This window comes from Gastrolobium bilobum, unplaced genomic scaffold, assembly GCF_033153095.1.
Source record: "Gastrolobium bilobum isolate Gb01-03AN ecotype WA unplaced genomic scaffold, APGP_CSIRO_Gbil_v1 utg7287, whole genome shotgun sequence".
Taxonomy (NCBI): Eukaryota; Viridiplantae; Streptophyta; class Magnoliopsida; order Fabales; family Fabaceae; genus Gastrolobium; species Gastrolobium bilobum.
This window is the reverse complement of record NW_026896660.1, coordinates 74,017-90,511: the sequence shown is the minus strand read 5'-3', so window position 1 is coordinate 90,511 and position 16,495 is coordinate 74,017. Positions and strand designations below refer to the sequence as shown.

The 16,495-nt window shown below is 38.7% G+C and overlaps 1 protein-coding gene across 3 annotated transcripts in view; it reads left to right on the top strand.

Moving 5' to 3' along the window:
* The first annotated feature begins 1,907 nt into the window (after positions 1 to 1,907).
* LOC133301353 (F-box/WD-40 repeat-containing protein At3g52030) overlaps positions 1,908 to 16,495 on the top strand; it is a 59,750-nt gene continuing 45,162 nt past the window's right edge. For all 3 annotated transcript variants that reach the window (XM_061500982.1, XM_061500981.1, XM_061500980.1), the window contains exons 1-4: positions 1,908 to 2,179; positions 2,300 to 2,500; positions 3,074 to 3,128; positions 5,707 to 5,805. In XM_061500982.1, the coding sequence (XP_061356966.1) occupies positions 1,980 to 2,179; positions 2,300 to 2,500; positions 3,074 to 3,128; positions 5,707 to 5,805 (555 nt within the window). In that variant the 5' untranslated portion in view covers positions 1,908 to 1,979. The remainder of the gene's footprint in view (positions 2,180 to 2,299; positions 2,501 to 3,073; positions 3,129 to 5,706; positions 5,806 to 16,495) is intronic.

Below are 16,495 nucleotides of genomic sequence, written 5' to 3'. Positions count from 1 at the left end.
AACCGTTAGATGTATGACATAGGTTACGACTAGCATGATAATATATTAATGCGTTTGATGAGACTTAATAAACCCTTAATAAAATGAACCCTTAAAAGGAATAAAATTATTGAGCGCATGATTACCTCCCACCACCAATATTACTCAAACCTCCTCTAAATAGTGGTGCTCTACAACCCAGTTGGGACCCACTGTTTCGTTGAGTAAAAGTAGTATTAGAAGTGTAAAACACTTGGGGTGCTGGTTAGTGCTTAACTGAGACATGAGCTGCAGGCTCAGCCGGGCTTATGTGCTTAGGGTAATAGTGCTAGGTTGGTTGCATGAGATGCACCACTAAGTGACAAAGAGTTGTCAACCTAATGTTAAGAAAGGGTATAAGATACCATTGATAAAGAGCAATCCATTATTTAGACGGATTCTAAAATAATCTTTTAAAATCCTAATTGAATACCAACAGATTTTTTTGTCCAAAAATAATCCATTAAAATCCTTTGAAATCCCAATCCAATACACCTCCCTAATATTGAGTCGTGAATTAGTCACGTTTAAACTTAAAGCTCTGTATTCGATAGGAATTGAATTCAAATTTCCTACTACACACAAGGATATAATTTTGGGACAGGATATTGTGACAACCAAATAAAGTTAGAACCAATGTTACTACCAATCAATCTCACCGTTAGATTAGTAGTGGCGATCTGACGGTCCTCATTGGTCTCTTAAATAGCCTCTCTATATTCGTTTCTCTCTCCCCTTTCTCTCTCTCTTCCCTTCTCTCTCTCACTATACACTCTGCCACCGCCGCCGCCGCCCATATCCTCTGTCCCGACGGCGCCAATTAATAATTGTATTCCACGCCTTCATGTTTACGAACAATTAAATCGTTCTTCATGTTTACGAACAATTCCACGCCTTCATGTTTATGCCCATATGAATACAATTACGCCCATATCCTGTGACAAGAAGAACAGATCGGGACAGAGAACAACTAAAAATTAGAGAGACAATTTTCACAAACAATTAAACCAATTAATATGTTTGTATTCCACGCCTTCATGTTTCCCTCTAATAATTGGCACAGACCTTTGAGGAACCAAACTGTTCTTCGTTGGTAAATAAAGGTTCACCATCTGTATTCAAATATTAATTGGACTTACAAAACCGCGATAATTGATCTGCTCAAAAAATCGAATCTGGTAAAAATCGAACCCTAGCTCGTGTATTCGGCGAAGCTCTCCGCGGGATGCAGCGGTGGCAGCGCGACGGAGGCAGGCGGCGTCGTCGGGACAGAGGCTGCGACGGAGGCAGGCGGTGCCGTCGGGACAGAGGCAACGGCGGCGGTGGCAGAGTGTATAGTGAGAGAGAAGGGAAGAGAGAGAAGGGGGAGAGAGAAACGAATATAGAGGGGCTATTTAATAGACCAATGAGGACCGTCAGATCGTCACTACCAATCTAACAGTGAGATTGATTGATCGTCACTACCAATCTAACAGGGGCTATTTAATAAACTTATTTTTTTATATTTAATTATTGAAATTATATAATATAAGCAGGTTGATTATTTCACTTAAAAATACATTTAAAAAAAAAACTAAATACACGGTGGTAGTTGTAATTTAATTAAAATTTTTTTTAACATAATTAATTTAAGGGAAAACATTTTCTCATGTTGCATTAGAATTCAATTCTCATGTTGTGACCCTTCGATTTGCGTGCAAAACTTTTCTTCTCTTTTTCTTTTTTTAATAAATATGGGACCCACCACTAGTTGAGTCACAACATGAAAATTGAATTCTTATGCAAAATGAGAAAATCAAACCCCTTAATTTTAATTCCAAAATTATGTAATTAGTCATATTTAATTTTACAAACGTTGATCCGGAATGCATTTGCAAACGACAAAGACTCCTTCCGTCCAAATGCATTAGAGAGCTGGTTTAGGCTTACACCCTTGGCCGGTGTTCCCGCGACTGTGAACAATGACCAAACCGCAACGGAGTTTCGCGGCAGCGGCGGAGAAGAGGGATGAATCTCCGGCGTCCGCCGCCGCCGACCAAAGAAAGAAACGCCGTGGAACTCCGACCACAATACTGTCCCTCGACCACGACATCATGTGCATAATCTTCGCTTTCCTCGACATGTTCGACCTCGTTCGCTGCTCTCTCGTTTGCAAATTTTGGTACTTCCCTCTTTTTCCTTCTTCTCGATATTTTGCAATTTGAACAAAACAATCACCAATTGTCACGTGCCTTATTGAAACGCGCGCGCGCGTGCGTTCGTGGATTTTTTTTTCTTGAAGGAACGCAATCGTCGAGTCTCGGTCGCTGCGAGAGTTTTATGACAGGAAGCTGAAGCATTCTTCCACCTTCACTTCGAGTTCATCTGAATTTACCGAAAAGCCCTTGAGGTTGATTTTAAGGGAAGTAGCTATGGAGCAGCATAGATTAGCCCTTCAAAGTGGTGTGTTTCATGTTGATCAGTGGAGGGGTCATTCAAAAACGTAACTTACTCTTCCACTTATTATTGTTTTCAATCACTTGCTTTATTTTAGAGATTTGCATAGTTGATAGAGTAATAACATTCCTTTGCATAGTTAGTAGGGAAATTTGTCATGCTGTAATATATATATATTTTTTTAAAAAAAAAATTGGTTTATATTGGGCACATATGGTGTATAGCTTATGCAAGTGACTTTCCCTTAGTTGATAAGTAGTTAGCTGCAATGTAAAAGTTGTAATGTATGTGCCTGTTAGTAAAATGTATATGCTATTGAGACAATTCTTTGAAGTGTTTGTTCAATGTTCATTATACCTAGAACATTCATTTGGGTGTCATTACTCATTATTAGGTACACACCAGATCAGCATAGTTTGTATATCACTCTCATAACTATAACTTAATGCATTATATATGAAAAATCCGATAGACATGTCGCTCCAATGTGAGTACTATTGATGGATCCATACTCAGATTGCTTTGTTGCGTACCTTTTTGTGTGCATTTGTGTCATAAGTACACACCAGATCTACATGCAGGGTGTATATTGATGTCCCATACATCCCTTTCAATTCAGGGTTGCACAGTGCCGAATGAAAATGGGCATGGTTGTCACTGGCGTGGGTGATAAGGTATGGCCGTATTCTTATATCTCCTATTTTTCCAATTTCCTATCCTTAAAAGTTTCCTTCCCTAAGTAGCTGGTATTCATAAGCTGTCAGTTTTATTGTTTATTATGAACTGTTTTTGAGCTACTTGGCTAACTTTGTATGATCTATTCTAGAGATGATAAACTTTTCTGGCTTGATTTTTCTCTCTTTCTGCCCCCTTAATTAAGACATGCATATCACGTGCCGAGTACATTAGTAAGTTATTACTTGGTAGTTATGAATCATGAAAACTGGTATAGTGGTACTTCAATATACATCTTCACTTCACAATACAATATCTAAAGATCTTGCATTGGCTGAGACACCTGTATTATTTACCAATTCCATATCATGCATCTGATAATTTCTGAAGTATCAATTTAGTCTTTTGATATGTATTACAAAAGAGAAGATGTGATTGGACTTTGATATCGCTTGAACTATTGGGATAATTTCAACATGCTGTATTTGAGATACCATCCTTCATAGTTAAAATGATAAAAATACATTGTTGTGCAGAAGTAGAGAATTCGGCTACTAATAATTTTAAGCCCTATTAGTTTAGAATATTATGGAAGGTTGGATAGCTGGAAAGAAGCTTCTCATTCAGAGATGCTACCACTCTGGTTTAGGCTTGTTTTCTACTATCCAAATGCACCATCTTTCCCAGTTTAAAATTATATGATGGTTAATCAAATTGGGAAAATCACCTGGGATTTCTTGTGGTTGGGGATTGTAGCAAGAAGAGGGATCCTTTGATTATATGATAGCATAACTTTAAGCCTAGAAAGGAGGGAGGACTGACTTGGGAATTTGGTTCCTGAAAACGTTGCTTCAGTGGCTATTACATATGGTGTTTTATCTGGCCCCCACGACAATGTTTCTATATCTGTTCCTCATAGACTTTCCTAAAATTTAATTGATTAATGAGGAGAGGTTTCTAATTGGGACATGTCTGACAAAGTTATCAAATACGGATTGTGGCCTATTGCGGCCAATCCTAAAAAATGCTATAGCACTATAACGGATTGTGGTTGTGGAAATAACAGAAATAGCCGAATAGATCAATAGAACCTGGATATACCATGCATATATATGCTAAAAAATAAAGACATTCATTCATAATGAAGAATTGTTCCAAAAACAAGTAGGATTCCAAATATTCAATTAAAAGGATCTAAATATTGTCAATATTCTAAAACATAATTAATCCAAAACATCTCAAAATTTAATTTAGAGGCAGGATACATTTCATTTTCCTGCAAAAAGTGAAACCAAAATGACAGAGACAGTATTGTTAGTCTGTTTTGCCCACTTACAAAATGAATTTAAAAAAAAAATAATGAAAACCTAAAGAAAGAAATAAAATTAAGCTCATAAATGAACTTGAAACAGAGGACAAATTCTAGTTCTAGGGAGCCAAGTAAATAAAACCCAGTGAAAATTTCAGACTAACAATGCATTGATAAATTCAAACAAATGAAAATAAGAAACCTTACAGGTACAATTCCTAGAGACTAAATAAATAAGAAACATTAAAAAAAAAAAGCAGAGGCCTTCTACGAGAGAGACAAACGAGAGAGAACTAGAAAGAGCGAGAGAGGCAGAGCAGAGAGTCAGCGCGAGATACAGAGAGCGAGAAAGGCAGGGTGTGCAACAGAGAGGGAGAAGAGAGTGGGTTAGGTTTAAACCCACAAAAAGACTAAAAAACCCTTTTAAAATATTTCTGTTAGACATTTAAAATGAGGACAAAATTGACATTTTTCCTTATGACGTTGTTGTGGCGTTTTGGCCGCAGATGCGGCTGCTATTGCAATCTGGTGCGGCGCGGCACATATTGTTGCGGTGGGGCACCGTGAAGCGCAACCGGCATGGGTTGCGGCACTATGTCTGAGTACTTTTAATTGTTTTAGTTTGGCATTAATATAGTTTTGTCATCGAATATCATGGCAGACATGTTACACTTCCTGCTTGATCTGTACTCTGGGTTCTGCTTATGTGAAGTTGGGTGATGAAATTGTAAACCTTGTTCTCTCTCTCTCTCTCTTTTTCCAAAGGGGTGTATGTTTCGGGGGGGGGGGGGGGGGGTGAATGGTCTCAAGAAGTATTTCAAGGCTGAAACTTCAAGAGATATTTTGTAAGAAATTTGCAGTGATTTATTTTGGTTGAACATGAAAAACACAAATTTTTCAAGGTTTCAAAACTACCTTGCTAAGGATTTAAAGCAATTTGCTGACATTCTTGTTTCTATTACCTATTCCTTCATTTCCCTCGTGGCTGGAGAAATCATCATCATTAGTTTCTTTAAATTTGTAAAATACTTTTTTGTTCTTTTTCTGGTATTGGAGTGTATACATCTTGCGTACTTGACTATGTATCCTGCGTACTTGACTATGTTTATCTTTCTAAATAAAGCATCGCTGTCCATGAAAACAGCATAAATTTATGTTAGTTTATTTACCCTTTATTGCTCTGTTTTATTTTTCTTGTTTTTGGTATGGTATAGTTTCCAACTAGGTTAGTCCTTGTTGAACTTACTATTTCCATTGCATTATGATAGGTTATTCGTCTCTGGTCATTAGACAACTACAAATGCATGGAAGAGTACTTGATACCAGATATGTTCCCTCTTGTTGACTTTGATTTTGATGAGAGCAAGGTTAAGTGATTTAATGAATGTTTTATGGATTAATTTTGCCCACTGAAAAAGAAATTCTACTCTATCAGTATGATGCCTCTTGTTTAAAATATAGTTCAAAGCTTTTATTGGGAGTGAAAACCTTAATTACTGTAAAATTTACACTCATGTTTTGTTCTCATGTAAGACTTGAATGACATACTATTATTGTCTTTATTATCTTGCATTTAAAAGCAGACCGGAGATACCCCGTTCATGGTACTGGGTCACTAGGTCACTGGTTCTGTTGAGATATATAGTCTCACATTGATTGTGTGGGCAACTAATGTGGCCTTTATAAGGTCTTGGGCACTCCCACCCTTTGAGCTAGCTTTTGGGGTGGTATATCCCAAGGTTCTTTACATGGTATCAGAGCTTGAGTGACTAAAAAGGTCACAAGTTCGATTCTCACGGCCCCCCACTTTCAAGTGGAATTAAAATAAAAAAAAAGCACAAAAAGGTAAACCAAAAATTGGGCCTGTGCAATTCCACGCTTTTAGCCCAAAGAGCTCTTGCGTGAGGGGGCGGGTTGAGATAAATAGTCCCACATTGATTATGTGGGCAACTAATGTGGTCTTTATAAGGCCTTGGGCACTCCCACCCCTTGAGTTAGCTTTTGGGGTGGTGTATCCCAAGGTTCTTTACATGGTATCAGAGCTTGAGCCCTCACCGCCTCCCACTTTAAAGTGGAATTAAAAATAAAAAGCACAAAAAGGTAAACAAAAAATTGGGCCTGTGCATAATCTACGCTTCAAGCCCAATAGGCTCTCGTGTGAAGGGGCGTGTTGATATATATAGTCCCATATTGATTGTGTGGACAACTAATGTGGCCTTTATAAGGTCTTGGACACTCCCACCCTTTGAGCTAGCTTTTGGGGTGGTGTATTCCAAGGTTCTTTACAGGTTCAATTGCATGTTTATAAATAAATATAAATTATAAATAATATAAAAATAAAAATACACATATACAACATAGTAATCAATCTTGGACAACAACCGATTCCAAAACCACGCAGTGGGATAACGAATAGCCTGTAGATAAAAGTTGCATGAATTATACTACATATATATAAATACTAAAAAAAAACAAATTTAAAGATCTATTCATGATTAATATTAGCATAGCTTTATTAGTAGGCTCAGTGGGCTTTTCTATTTACTGATTTACTCTAAGTTCAGTGTTATATTGTAGTCTTGGATGTAGTGGATTATAGCTTCTGTTTTTGTTAGTCAGTTGTAATCTGTTTAGCTTTTTTTTTAGACTTTGCTGACTCATCTCTGAGTCACTTTCCACTTTGATACCATACAGTGTAGCTTTATTAGTAGGTTCTGTGGGCTTTTCTGTTTACTGATTTACTCTAAGTTCAGTGCTATATTGTAGTATTGGATGTAGTGGATTATAGCTTTTGTTTGTAATTTGTTTAACTATTGTGTTAGACTTTGCTGACTCATCTTTGAGTCACTCTCAGCTCTATATATAGAGCTTGTACTGCATTTCTTTGTAACTTTAAATCTTAGATCTGAATACAAGGGCTTCACACCATTTTCTATCTCTCTTCATTTTCTTAAGCCAAATACACAAGTCAATAACAACAAAAGTCAAGCAACATAAAGGAACTAAACATTGTCACTTTCGAATTCAAATACAAGTTTTTCCTCAATTGAAATCATCATCCTCGGTATCTTCATGCCGCCAGTGCATTTTGCCAAAGCACAAGAAAAGACCAAGGCTGAGGTATTTGGTGGAGTTGTTCCTTGTGGCTAGTGGAATGATGCCATGACAATTACCAAAGCCTATGTGGAGTGGATGATTACCAAAATCAGAATTAAAAAAAAAAAATAGATTTTGGTGCAGTGCGTAACATAATAAAGGTTAAAGAACCCAAAAATGAGTAGGGCTTGGCCATATAATAGAGCTTGGCTGGAAAACAAAGTACAGGGTTTGGCCAAAAAACACCAAGGCTGAGAGAGAGAGAGAGATTATTCCGCACAGGTTTTTACTCACTCTTCATAGGAGCGGCTGTGACAATTGTTATTCCCCACAATGTTGGTCGTGACAGCAGCCGCAATATAGGCAAAACTCGAAAACACTATGTGATGGCTACTGCATAGTGGCCAGATAACACATTGCCCGCGACACTATGGCCTACTATTAATATGGGTGAGGCAAACAAGCATAAATGATACATATGGTAAAGAAGCAAGGGCTAAGACTATTAAGTACATAGCTGGTGTTTTTGTTGGAACAGAGTACTTTTTAACGTTGTTAATTCAAGAAGCTTCAAGTGATGGTTGAAGCTATTTGAAACTATGGTCCACACCTAAAAGTTCCATGTTTTCATGAGATGATAGTTCCACTCCTTAAAAAGGAATTGGAGTACACTATTGAAAAAGGTTTCTGTATATTGATATTGAATAAATTACATGAGTGTGTATTTATACAAGGAAGAATCACTAAGAATGACTCAGCGATGACTAATCAATCCTAATCACAATCAATTCTGATCAATTACAATCAATCCTAATCAATCATAATCAATCCTAATTAATAGGAAATAAAAACGGAAACATATTCGAATTCTGATTTTCTACACTCCCCCTCAAGTTGGGAAGTAAATGTTGATCATTCCCAACTTGCCAATCAAACCTTCGAATGCTGGACGGTGTAGGGCCGTGGTAAGGATAACTGCAGTTTGCTCTTTGGTTGGAACATATATCATACGCACACTTCCATTATCTAATTTTTCTTTGATGAAGTGACGATCAACTTCCACGTGCTTTGTTCGATCATGATGTGTAAAGAACCTTGGGATACACCACCCCAAAAGCTAGCTCCATAGGTCCCTCACATTTTATTTTGAGGTCATCAAGTACAATTTTTAGCCACAGTAACTCACAAATGCCTGGAGTCATGACTCGAAATTCAGCTTCTGCACTTGATCTGGCAATCACATCTTGTTTCTTACTTCTCCATGTCACCAAGTTACCACAAAGAAACATACAATAACCAGTGGTAGAACGACGGTCAGTCACAGATCCAGCATAATCAGCATCAGTGTAGACTTCTAAAGAGAGATGGCCATCACGCCGGAATAATAATCCTTTACCAGGAGTAGCTTTAAGATACTGAAGAATTCTCTCCACTGCCTGCATGTGTTTTTCCTTTGGATTGTGCATAAACTGACTGACAACACTAATAGCATAAGCTAGGTCTGGTCTAGTATGAGCCAGATATATCAATTTCCCAACTAGCCGTTATTGTCCTTTATCAGCTGGAGGACTCTCCTCTTCATAGCCTAACTGGTGATTCTGCTCAATAGGAGTATTAGAGGGTTTACACCCGAGCTTTCCTACTTCTTTGAGAAGATCAAGAACATATTTCCTCTGGCTGATAAAAATTTCTTTTTTTGAATGAGCTACTTCTATCCCTAGGAAATATCTCAGTTTCCCAAGGTATTTAATTTCAAACTCAGATGCTAGTCTTGTTTGCAGAATATGTCTCTCCACAAAATCATCACTTGTGATAATAATATCATCAACATATACAAGGAGCACATTGAGCTTCCCATCTTGGGAGTGCTTAAAGAAAAGAGTGTGATCTCCTTGACTTTGTTTGTATCCTAAAGTCATCATAACCTTAGTAAATCTTCCAAACCAGGCACGAGGTGACTGCTTCAATCCATACAAGGCATTTTTTAATCTACAAACTTTATTTTCTCCATTCACAGAATCAAAACCAGGATGGATTTCCATGTAGACTTCTTCTTCTAACTCACCATTAAGGAAAGCATTCTTCACATCAAATTGATTTATATCCCAATTGTAATGAGCAGCAGACTCTCACCGTATTCATCTTTGCAACTGGAGCAAAGGTTTCTTCATAATCAATGCCATAGGTCTGAGTGTAACCCTTGACGACTAATCGAGCCTTATATCTCTCAAGAGGGCTATCAGAATTATACTTTAGGGCATAAACCCATTTGCACCCTACTGCTTTCTTTCCATTGAGTCTATCAATAACCTCCCATGTTTTATTTTTCTCCAATGCATTCATTTTCTCTTGCATGGCTTGAGCCCAATTCTTATCTTTCAATGCTTCATGTACTGATTTTGGGATTGAAATAGAATCTAGTGCTGAAACAAAGCTTTTGTGCTGCACAGAAAGATTAGTAGAAGAAACAAAATGGGAGATAGGACATTGAGTACAAGATCTTTTCCCTTTTCTTAGGGCAATAGGTAAGTTATCAGAAGCAGAAGCAATGGGTAAGTCATCAGAGGTATCAGAAGAAATAGGCAAATCATGAGAGGCAATAATATTAGAATCAGAAACAGGAAATTCAGGACTTACCAGTGGTTCAGACGATTGGGGTTGCTGGTGAGACAGTATGGGTTGTTTCCTCCTCTGATATACCAATTCAGGTGTCAAAATCTTTCGTATCTCAGGTGTATTTGAAGGTTCTGACACACCAGGAGCAGACACACTAGGAAGAGGTGTAGGAGTAGACAAGGAGGATCCAGACTCAAAGAAGGAAGGGGATGAGTCTTCTGAAGAACTGTTCTCCCCCTGAAGATTAAGACCCAGGAAATAAGATTCAGATTCTTGAAAGGTGACATCCATAGAAACAAAAAAATTTCGACATGGTGGATGATAACACTTGTACCCTTTTTTTATAAGGGGTATAACCAAGGAAGACACACTTAAGAGCCCTAGGATCCAACTTACTCCGATGTTGTTTATGAACATGGACAAAGGCAACACAGCCAAACATTCTTGGTGGAAGGCTCTGCAATATGGGAACAGAAGGAAAGAAGGAAGTCATGGAATGAATAGGACTGATATTGTTAAGGACCCGTGAAGGTAAACGGTTGATCAAAAACGTTGCAGCTAACACGGCTTCTCCCCAATAAGAACTAGGAACAGATGTCTGGAAAAGTAGTGAAGTAGTGCTCTAGCAACTTCAAGGAGGTGACGATTTTTCCTTTCAGCAACCCCGTTTTGTTGAGGGGTATCAACACATGTGAGCTCATGAATCATACCTCTGTCTGAAATGAATTTTGACAGGCGTTGGTTGACGTACTCAGTACCATTATTAGATCTTTGTCTTTTAATACACTTACCAAACTGAGTCTCAACCATGTGATGAAACCGAATAAATATCTCTGGTACTTCAGACTTGTCTTTCATCAAGTATATCCATGTTACCCGAGTACAATCGTCAATAAAAGAAACAAACCACCTTGCACCTGAAACACTATGCACTTTAGAAGGGCCCCAAACATCAAATGGATAAGAGAAAAAGGTTCGCTGCTTTTAATAGTGCTAGAAGGAAATGACACTCTGGTGTTTTGCAAATTCACAAACATCACAATGAAAGGTCTCAACCGACTGATTGAGAAACAGAGAAGGGAACATAGACTTCAATAGACTAAATGGTTTATGTCCCAGACGCTTGTGATGGAGCCAAATCATAGACTCTGCAGTAGAAGGATGACGTGTCATTAATAACTGATTTTTGCTATCATTTATAGCATGTTTTGGAAGGAGATGATACAACCCATTCTGTTCATTAGCAACTCCAATTGTCTTCTTTGTGGTAAGATCCTGAATAACACAATGAGAAGGAAAAAATGTGATAGAACAATTCAAATCAGTTGTAAGTTTTTGAGTGGAGATAAGATTAGTAGAAAGCTGAGGAACATAAAGAACATTCTTAAGAAACAAGAAAGGTTGAATTTGAATGTTACCAGAACCAATAACTGATTTATGGGATCCATCAGCTACGGATATAGTATGACTACCAACAGTAGGATGATAAGAACAAAACAACTCAGTACGACAAGCCATATGATCAGTTGCACCAGAATCCAAAATCCATGAGGTTTTAAAATTAGTGCAAGAAGCAAGAAGAGATGTAGAACATGTGTTCTTACAAGATAAGGTCAAAGAACGGTCATATGGCTTACACATATTATCAATAGCAGGTTTAAGCTGATCCATGGAGAGGAGACAAAAAAAAAGCAGGAAAAGTTTTTTTTTTTTTTTTTTGTGAACAGTACCGATGAATAGTACCGCGTGAACAGTACTTGATGAACAGTGCGCGATGAACAGTACCGCATGAACAGTGCGAGATGAACAGTACCGCGTTTTTTTTTTTTTTTTGAGCTGTTCCGGTCGTCTGATGAAAAAGAAACCTTCGTAGAATGATAGATCTAAGAAAACAGAGTGAAACAGGGGTCCTCACGGTTCAAAAGGTCCCCAAATTTTTTTTTTTTCCCGGCGGCGGTTTTGTGGCGGCGAGAGGCAAATAGGGTTGGTTTTTAAAAATGGTGATTTGCGGAAGCAGAACCCTCAGAATCGAGAGCTCTGATACCAACTTAGGATATACAACCAATGTAAAGAAACTTGGGATACACCACCCCAAAAGCTAGCTCAAAGGGTGGGAGTGCCCAAGACCTTATAAACTCCACATTAGTTGCATATACAACCAATGTGAGACTATATATCTCAACACGCCCCCTCACACAAGAGCCCATTGGGCTTGAAGAGTGGACAATGCAACAAGCCCAACCTACCTGTGCTAAGAAACGTCACAAGAGAATGTGGGGGGCGGCGAGGCTCTGATACCATGTAAAGAACCTTGGGATACACCACCCCAAAAGCTAGCTCAAAGGGTGGGAGTGCCCAAGACCTTATAAACTCCACATTAGTTGCATATACAACCAATGTGGGACTATATATCTCAACATGATGCACAGGATTTTGAGCAATGCTAACAGCTGCCTTGTTGTCACAATATAGTTTTATTGGTAGGGAATATGAAATCTTCAATTCTTGAAGAAGTTTTCTCAACCAGATTCCTTCACAAACTCCATGAGCTAAAACTCGAAATTCTGCTTCAGCACTACTTCTTGCAACCACTGTTTGCTTTTTGCTTCTCCAAGTAACAAGATTTCCCCACACATAGGTGCAATAGCCTGAGGTAGATCTACTGATGAGCCTGCCCAATCTGCATCAGTGTAGATTTCAATTGTCCTTTTATACCCCTTTTTAAAGAATAATCTTCTTCCTGGAGTGTTCTTGAGGTATCTAAGCACTATAGACTGCACTAAGATGCTTCTCCTTGGGTGAGTGCATGAATTGACTAATCATACTCACCGCAAAGGCAATGTCACCGCAAAGGCAATGTCAGGATGCGTTTGAGATAAGTAAATTAGTTTACCAACCAATCGCTGATATTGTTCTTTATCCACCTCATTCCCATCTTCAATACCTAACTTGGTATTAGGTTCCACAGGTGTCTCAGCAGGTTTACACCCTAACATTCCTGTTTCCAACAAAAGATCTAGAATATATTTCTTTTGTATGAAAGTGATGCCTGTTTTGCTCCTAGCAACTTCCATACCAAGGAAATATTTGAGAGTGCCAAGGTCTTTGAGTTCAAATTGAGCTGCTGGAAATTTCTTCAAGGTGTTCAATTCCTCAATATCATCACATGTAAGAATTATATCATCTACATATACAATAAGAATAGCAATTTTACCATCCTTAGAGTGTTTGTGGAAGAGAGTATGATCAGTCTGTGCTTGAATGAAGCCTCTTCTTTTGACTGCTTGTGTGAATTTGTCGAACCATTCTCTGGGAGACTGTTTCAATCCATATAGAGACTTTTTTAGTTTACACACTGATCCATTTCTCTTTTCAAAACCAGGTGGAGGATCCATATAGACTTCTTCATGTAAGTCACCATTTAGGAATGCATTCTTCACATCTAACTGTTGCAGAGGCCAATCTAGGTTGGTAGCTAGAGATAAGAGAACTCGGATGGTATTGACTTTAGCAACCGGAGCAAAAGTCTCATGATAATCTATCCCATGAGTCTGAGTGAAACCCTTTGCAACCAGTCTTGCCTTGTATCTGTTGATGCTATTATCTGCATTGAATTTTATTGTAAACACCCATTTGCATCCTACTGCCTGTTTTCTCTGGGGTAGGGTCACTATCTCCCAAGTTCCATTTCTTTCTAAAGCATTCATTTCTTCAAAGACAGCATCCCTCCATTTTTGATCATCGAGAGCCTCATGTATATTTCTCGGTATCTTTGTACTATCCAACATAGTATTGAAAGCACGGAACCCTGGGGACAACTTTCCATATGAAATATGATTAGAAATAGGATGAGTAGTACAAGATCGAGTACCTTTTCTGAGAGCAATGGGCAAGTGTAGATCATTTTCACCATGACACTCAAGTGTTGGGGTGCTGGAACTAGAACATGGTTCAAAATTCTGGCAGTGTAGAGGCTCTGGGTTATTCACACTTTGAGGAGGCTTTCGCCTGCTATAAACTTGTCCCCATTTTGAGGAGGCTTCTGATGGTGAGGATTCTGTAGCTCCCCCTGTTTCCAAAAGTAGAGGTAATACTGTGGCATCAGTAGGTTCCCATGACTGATCTTCATCTACTCCTATAGACTCCCTCTGAAGAGAAGTCAAGGGGAAGAAAGGGTCATTCTCAGAAAAAGTGACATCCATAGAGACAAAGACCTTACGAAGAGAGGGTGAATAACACTTATAGCCACGTTGAGTAGGAGAATAACCAATAAAGACACACTGGAGAGACTTAGGATCAAGCTTAGACCGTTGATGGGAGGGAATATGGACAAATACAACGCAACCAAATAACTTGAGAGGTAAGGAGGAGACGCCTCGGAAGGAAGGGAAGGTACGAAAAAGACTAGAAAGAGGAGACTGAAATTTTAGAATACGAGATGACATTCGATTTATTAGATACGAGGCAGTGAGAACTGCCTCTCCCCAAAGATATTTAGGAACACTCGTGGTAAACATAAGAGACCCCACCAACTTCAAGGAGATGTCGGTTTTTTCTTTCCGCAACTCCGTTTTGTTGGGGTGTGTCAGGACACGAGCTTTGGTGAAGGATGCCATGTTGGGAAAGATATTCTCCAAGAATAGAGTTAAAATACTCTTTGCCATTATCTGTACGAAGAATTTGTATAGCAACTTCGAATTGGGTTTGAACCATGGCATGAAATTTTTTAAACACGGATGCAGCATCAGACTTGTCCTTTAGAAGATATACCCAACAGACTCGGGAATGGTCATCAATGAAGGTAATGAACCATCGAGTACCTGAAATATTTTTAACACGGGCTGGACCCTATATGTCACTATGAATTAAGGAAAATGGGGAAGAGTCATGGTGAACTTTAGAAGGATAAGGAGCACGAGTATACTTGGCAAGTTGACAAATATCACAAGAAAACAAACTAGGACTTTTATTAATAAATAAGTTTGGTAACAACTTCTGAAGATAAATAAAATTTGAATGGCCTAGCCTACAATGCCACAGCATAACATCATTACATGAATCAAAAGGAAACATAGAGTTTTTTTCTACGAAAATAGCTTCATGAGTCATCCTCCTCAAAGTAGTAAAGTTCACTATCCTCTCTAGCACTGCCAATCATCCTCTCCGAGTCCTGCTCCTGGAAAACACAACCATGTGGAAAGAATTTAGCAAAGCAATGCAACTCAGAAGTTAGCTTGCTAATGGAAATGAGATTACAAGCCAGAGAAGTAACATAAAGAACTGATGTCAAATTAATCAGCTCAGAGATTTTAATGGTTCCGTGTCCCGCAATCCGGGAAAAACTGCCATCGGCGATCTTGACCCGAGAGGGTTCAGAATATGGAGTGTATGAACAAAATAAGCCAAGATTACCTGTCATATGATCAGAGGCTCCAGAATCAAGGATCCAATGATTTTGACTATCAACATGGAAAGCTGTACCTTGCTGGACCACATTACTAGTGGCCTTAGGAGGTTGAGTCAAAAGTCTCTGAAGTTGTTCAAACTGAGTCTTGCTAAAATAGACACCATCAGAGTCAAAGGATGCATATGGCTCATCAACCTTGTCATCAGTAGAGACCTGATATGCACGACCTTTATTTTGTCCTTTGGGCTTCCAATTTGCAGGTTTCCCGTGGATTTCCCAACATTTCTCACGGGTATGACCAATTTTATTGTAGTGGGTGCACCATGGACGACCATCCCGTTTTGATTCTCCAGAGGAACGATCAATGGTACGGTTGGCAGCTAATGCAGACATATCATCAGACTTATCAAGCGACTCCTTTTCTCCCAGCATAACTCTCCGTCTACTGGCTTCTCTACGAACTTCAGCAAAGGCGTCAGCAAGTGAAGGTAACGGTCGCTGCCCCAATATTCGACCACGAACCTCATCAAGATCTCGGTTGAGTCCGGCAAGGAAATCATACAGTCTTTCCTTCTCCAAGTGTTTTTTAAATTGGGTATTAGCTTCCAATCCCTCAAGATCGGTTGCTTAATAAAGATCCAATTCCTGCCATAAATTTGTTAGTGCAGTAAAATATTCAGTAATAGTCATACCACTTTGACGAAAGTCTCTCAACTTATTTCTCAGTTCAAAGACTTGAGAGGTATTCTCCAGATCTGAGTAATTTTTTTGAACAACATCCCAAATTTCCTTGGCAGTATCGAAGAACAGATAGGTTTGGCCAATCTGTGGTTCCATGGAATTAGTCAGCCAAGCCATGACCAAGGAATTATTAATCTCCCAATCGTCATAATCAGGAGATTCCTCAGTAGGTTTCTTAATTTTTCCCTCGAGATAGC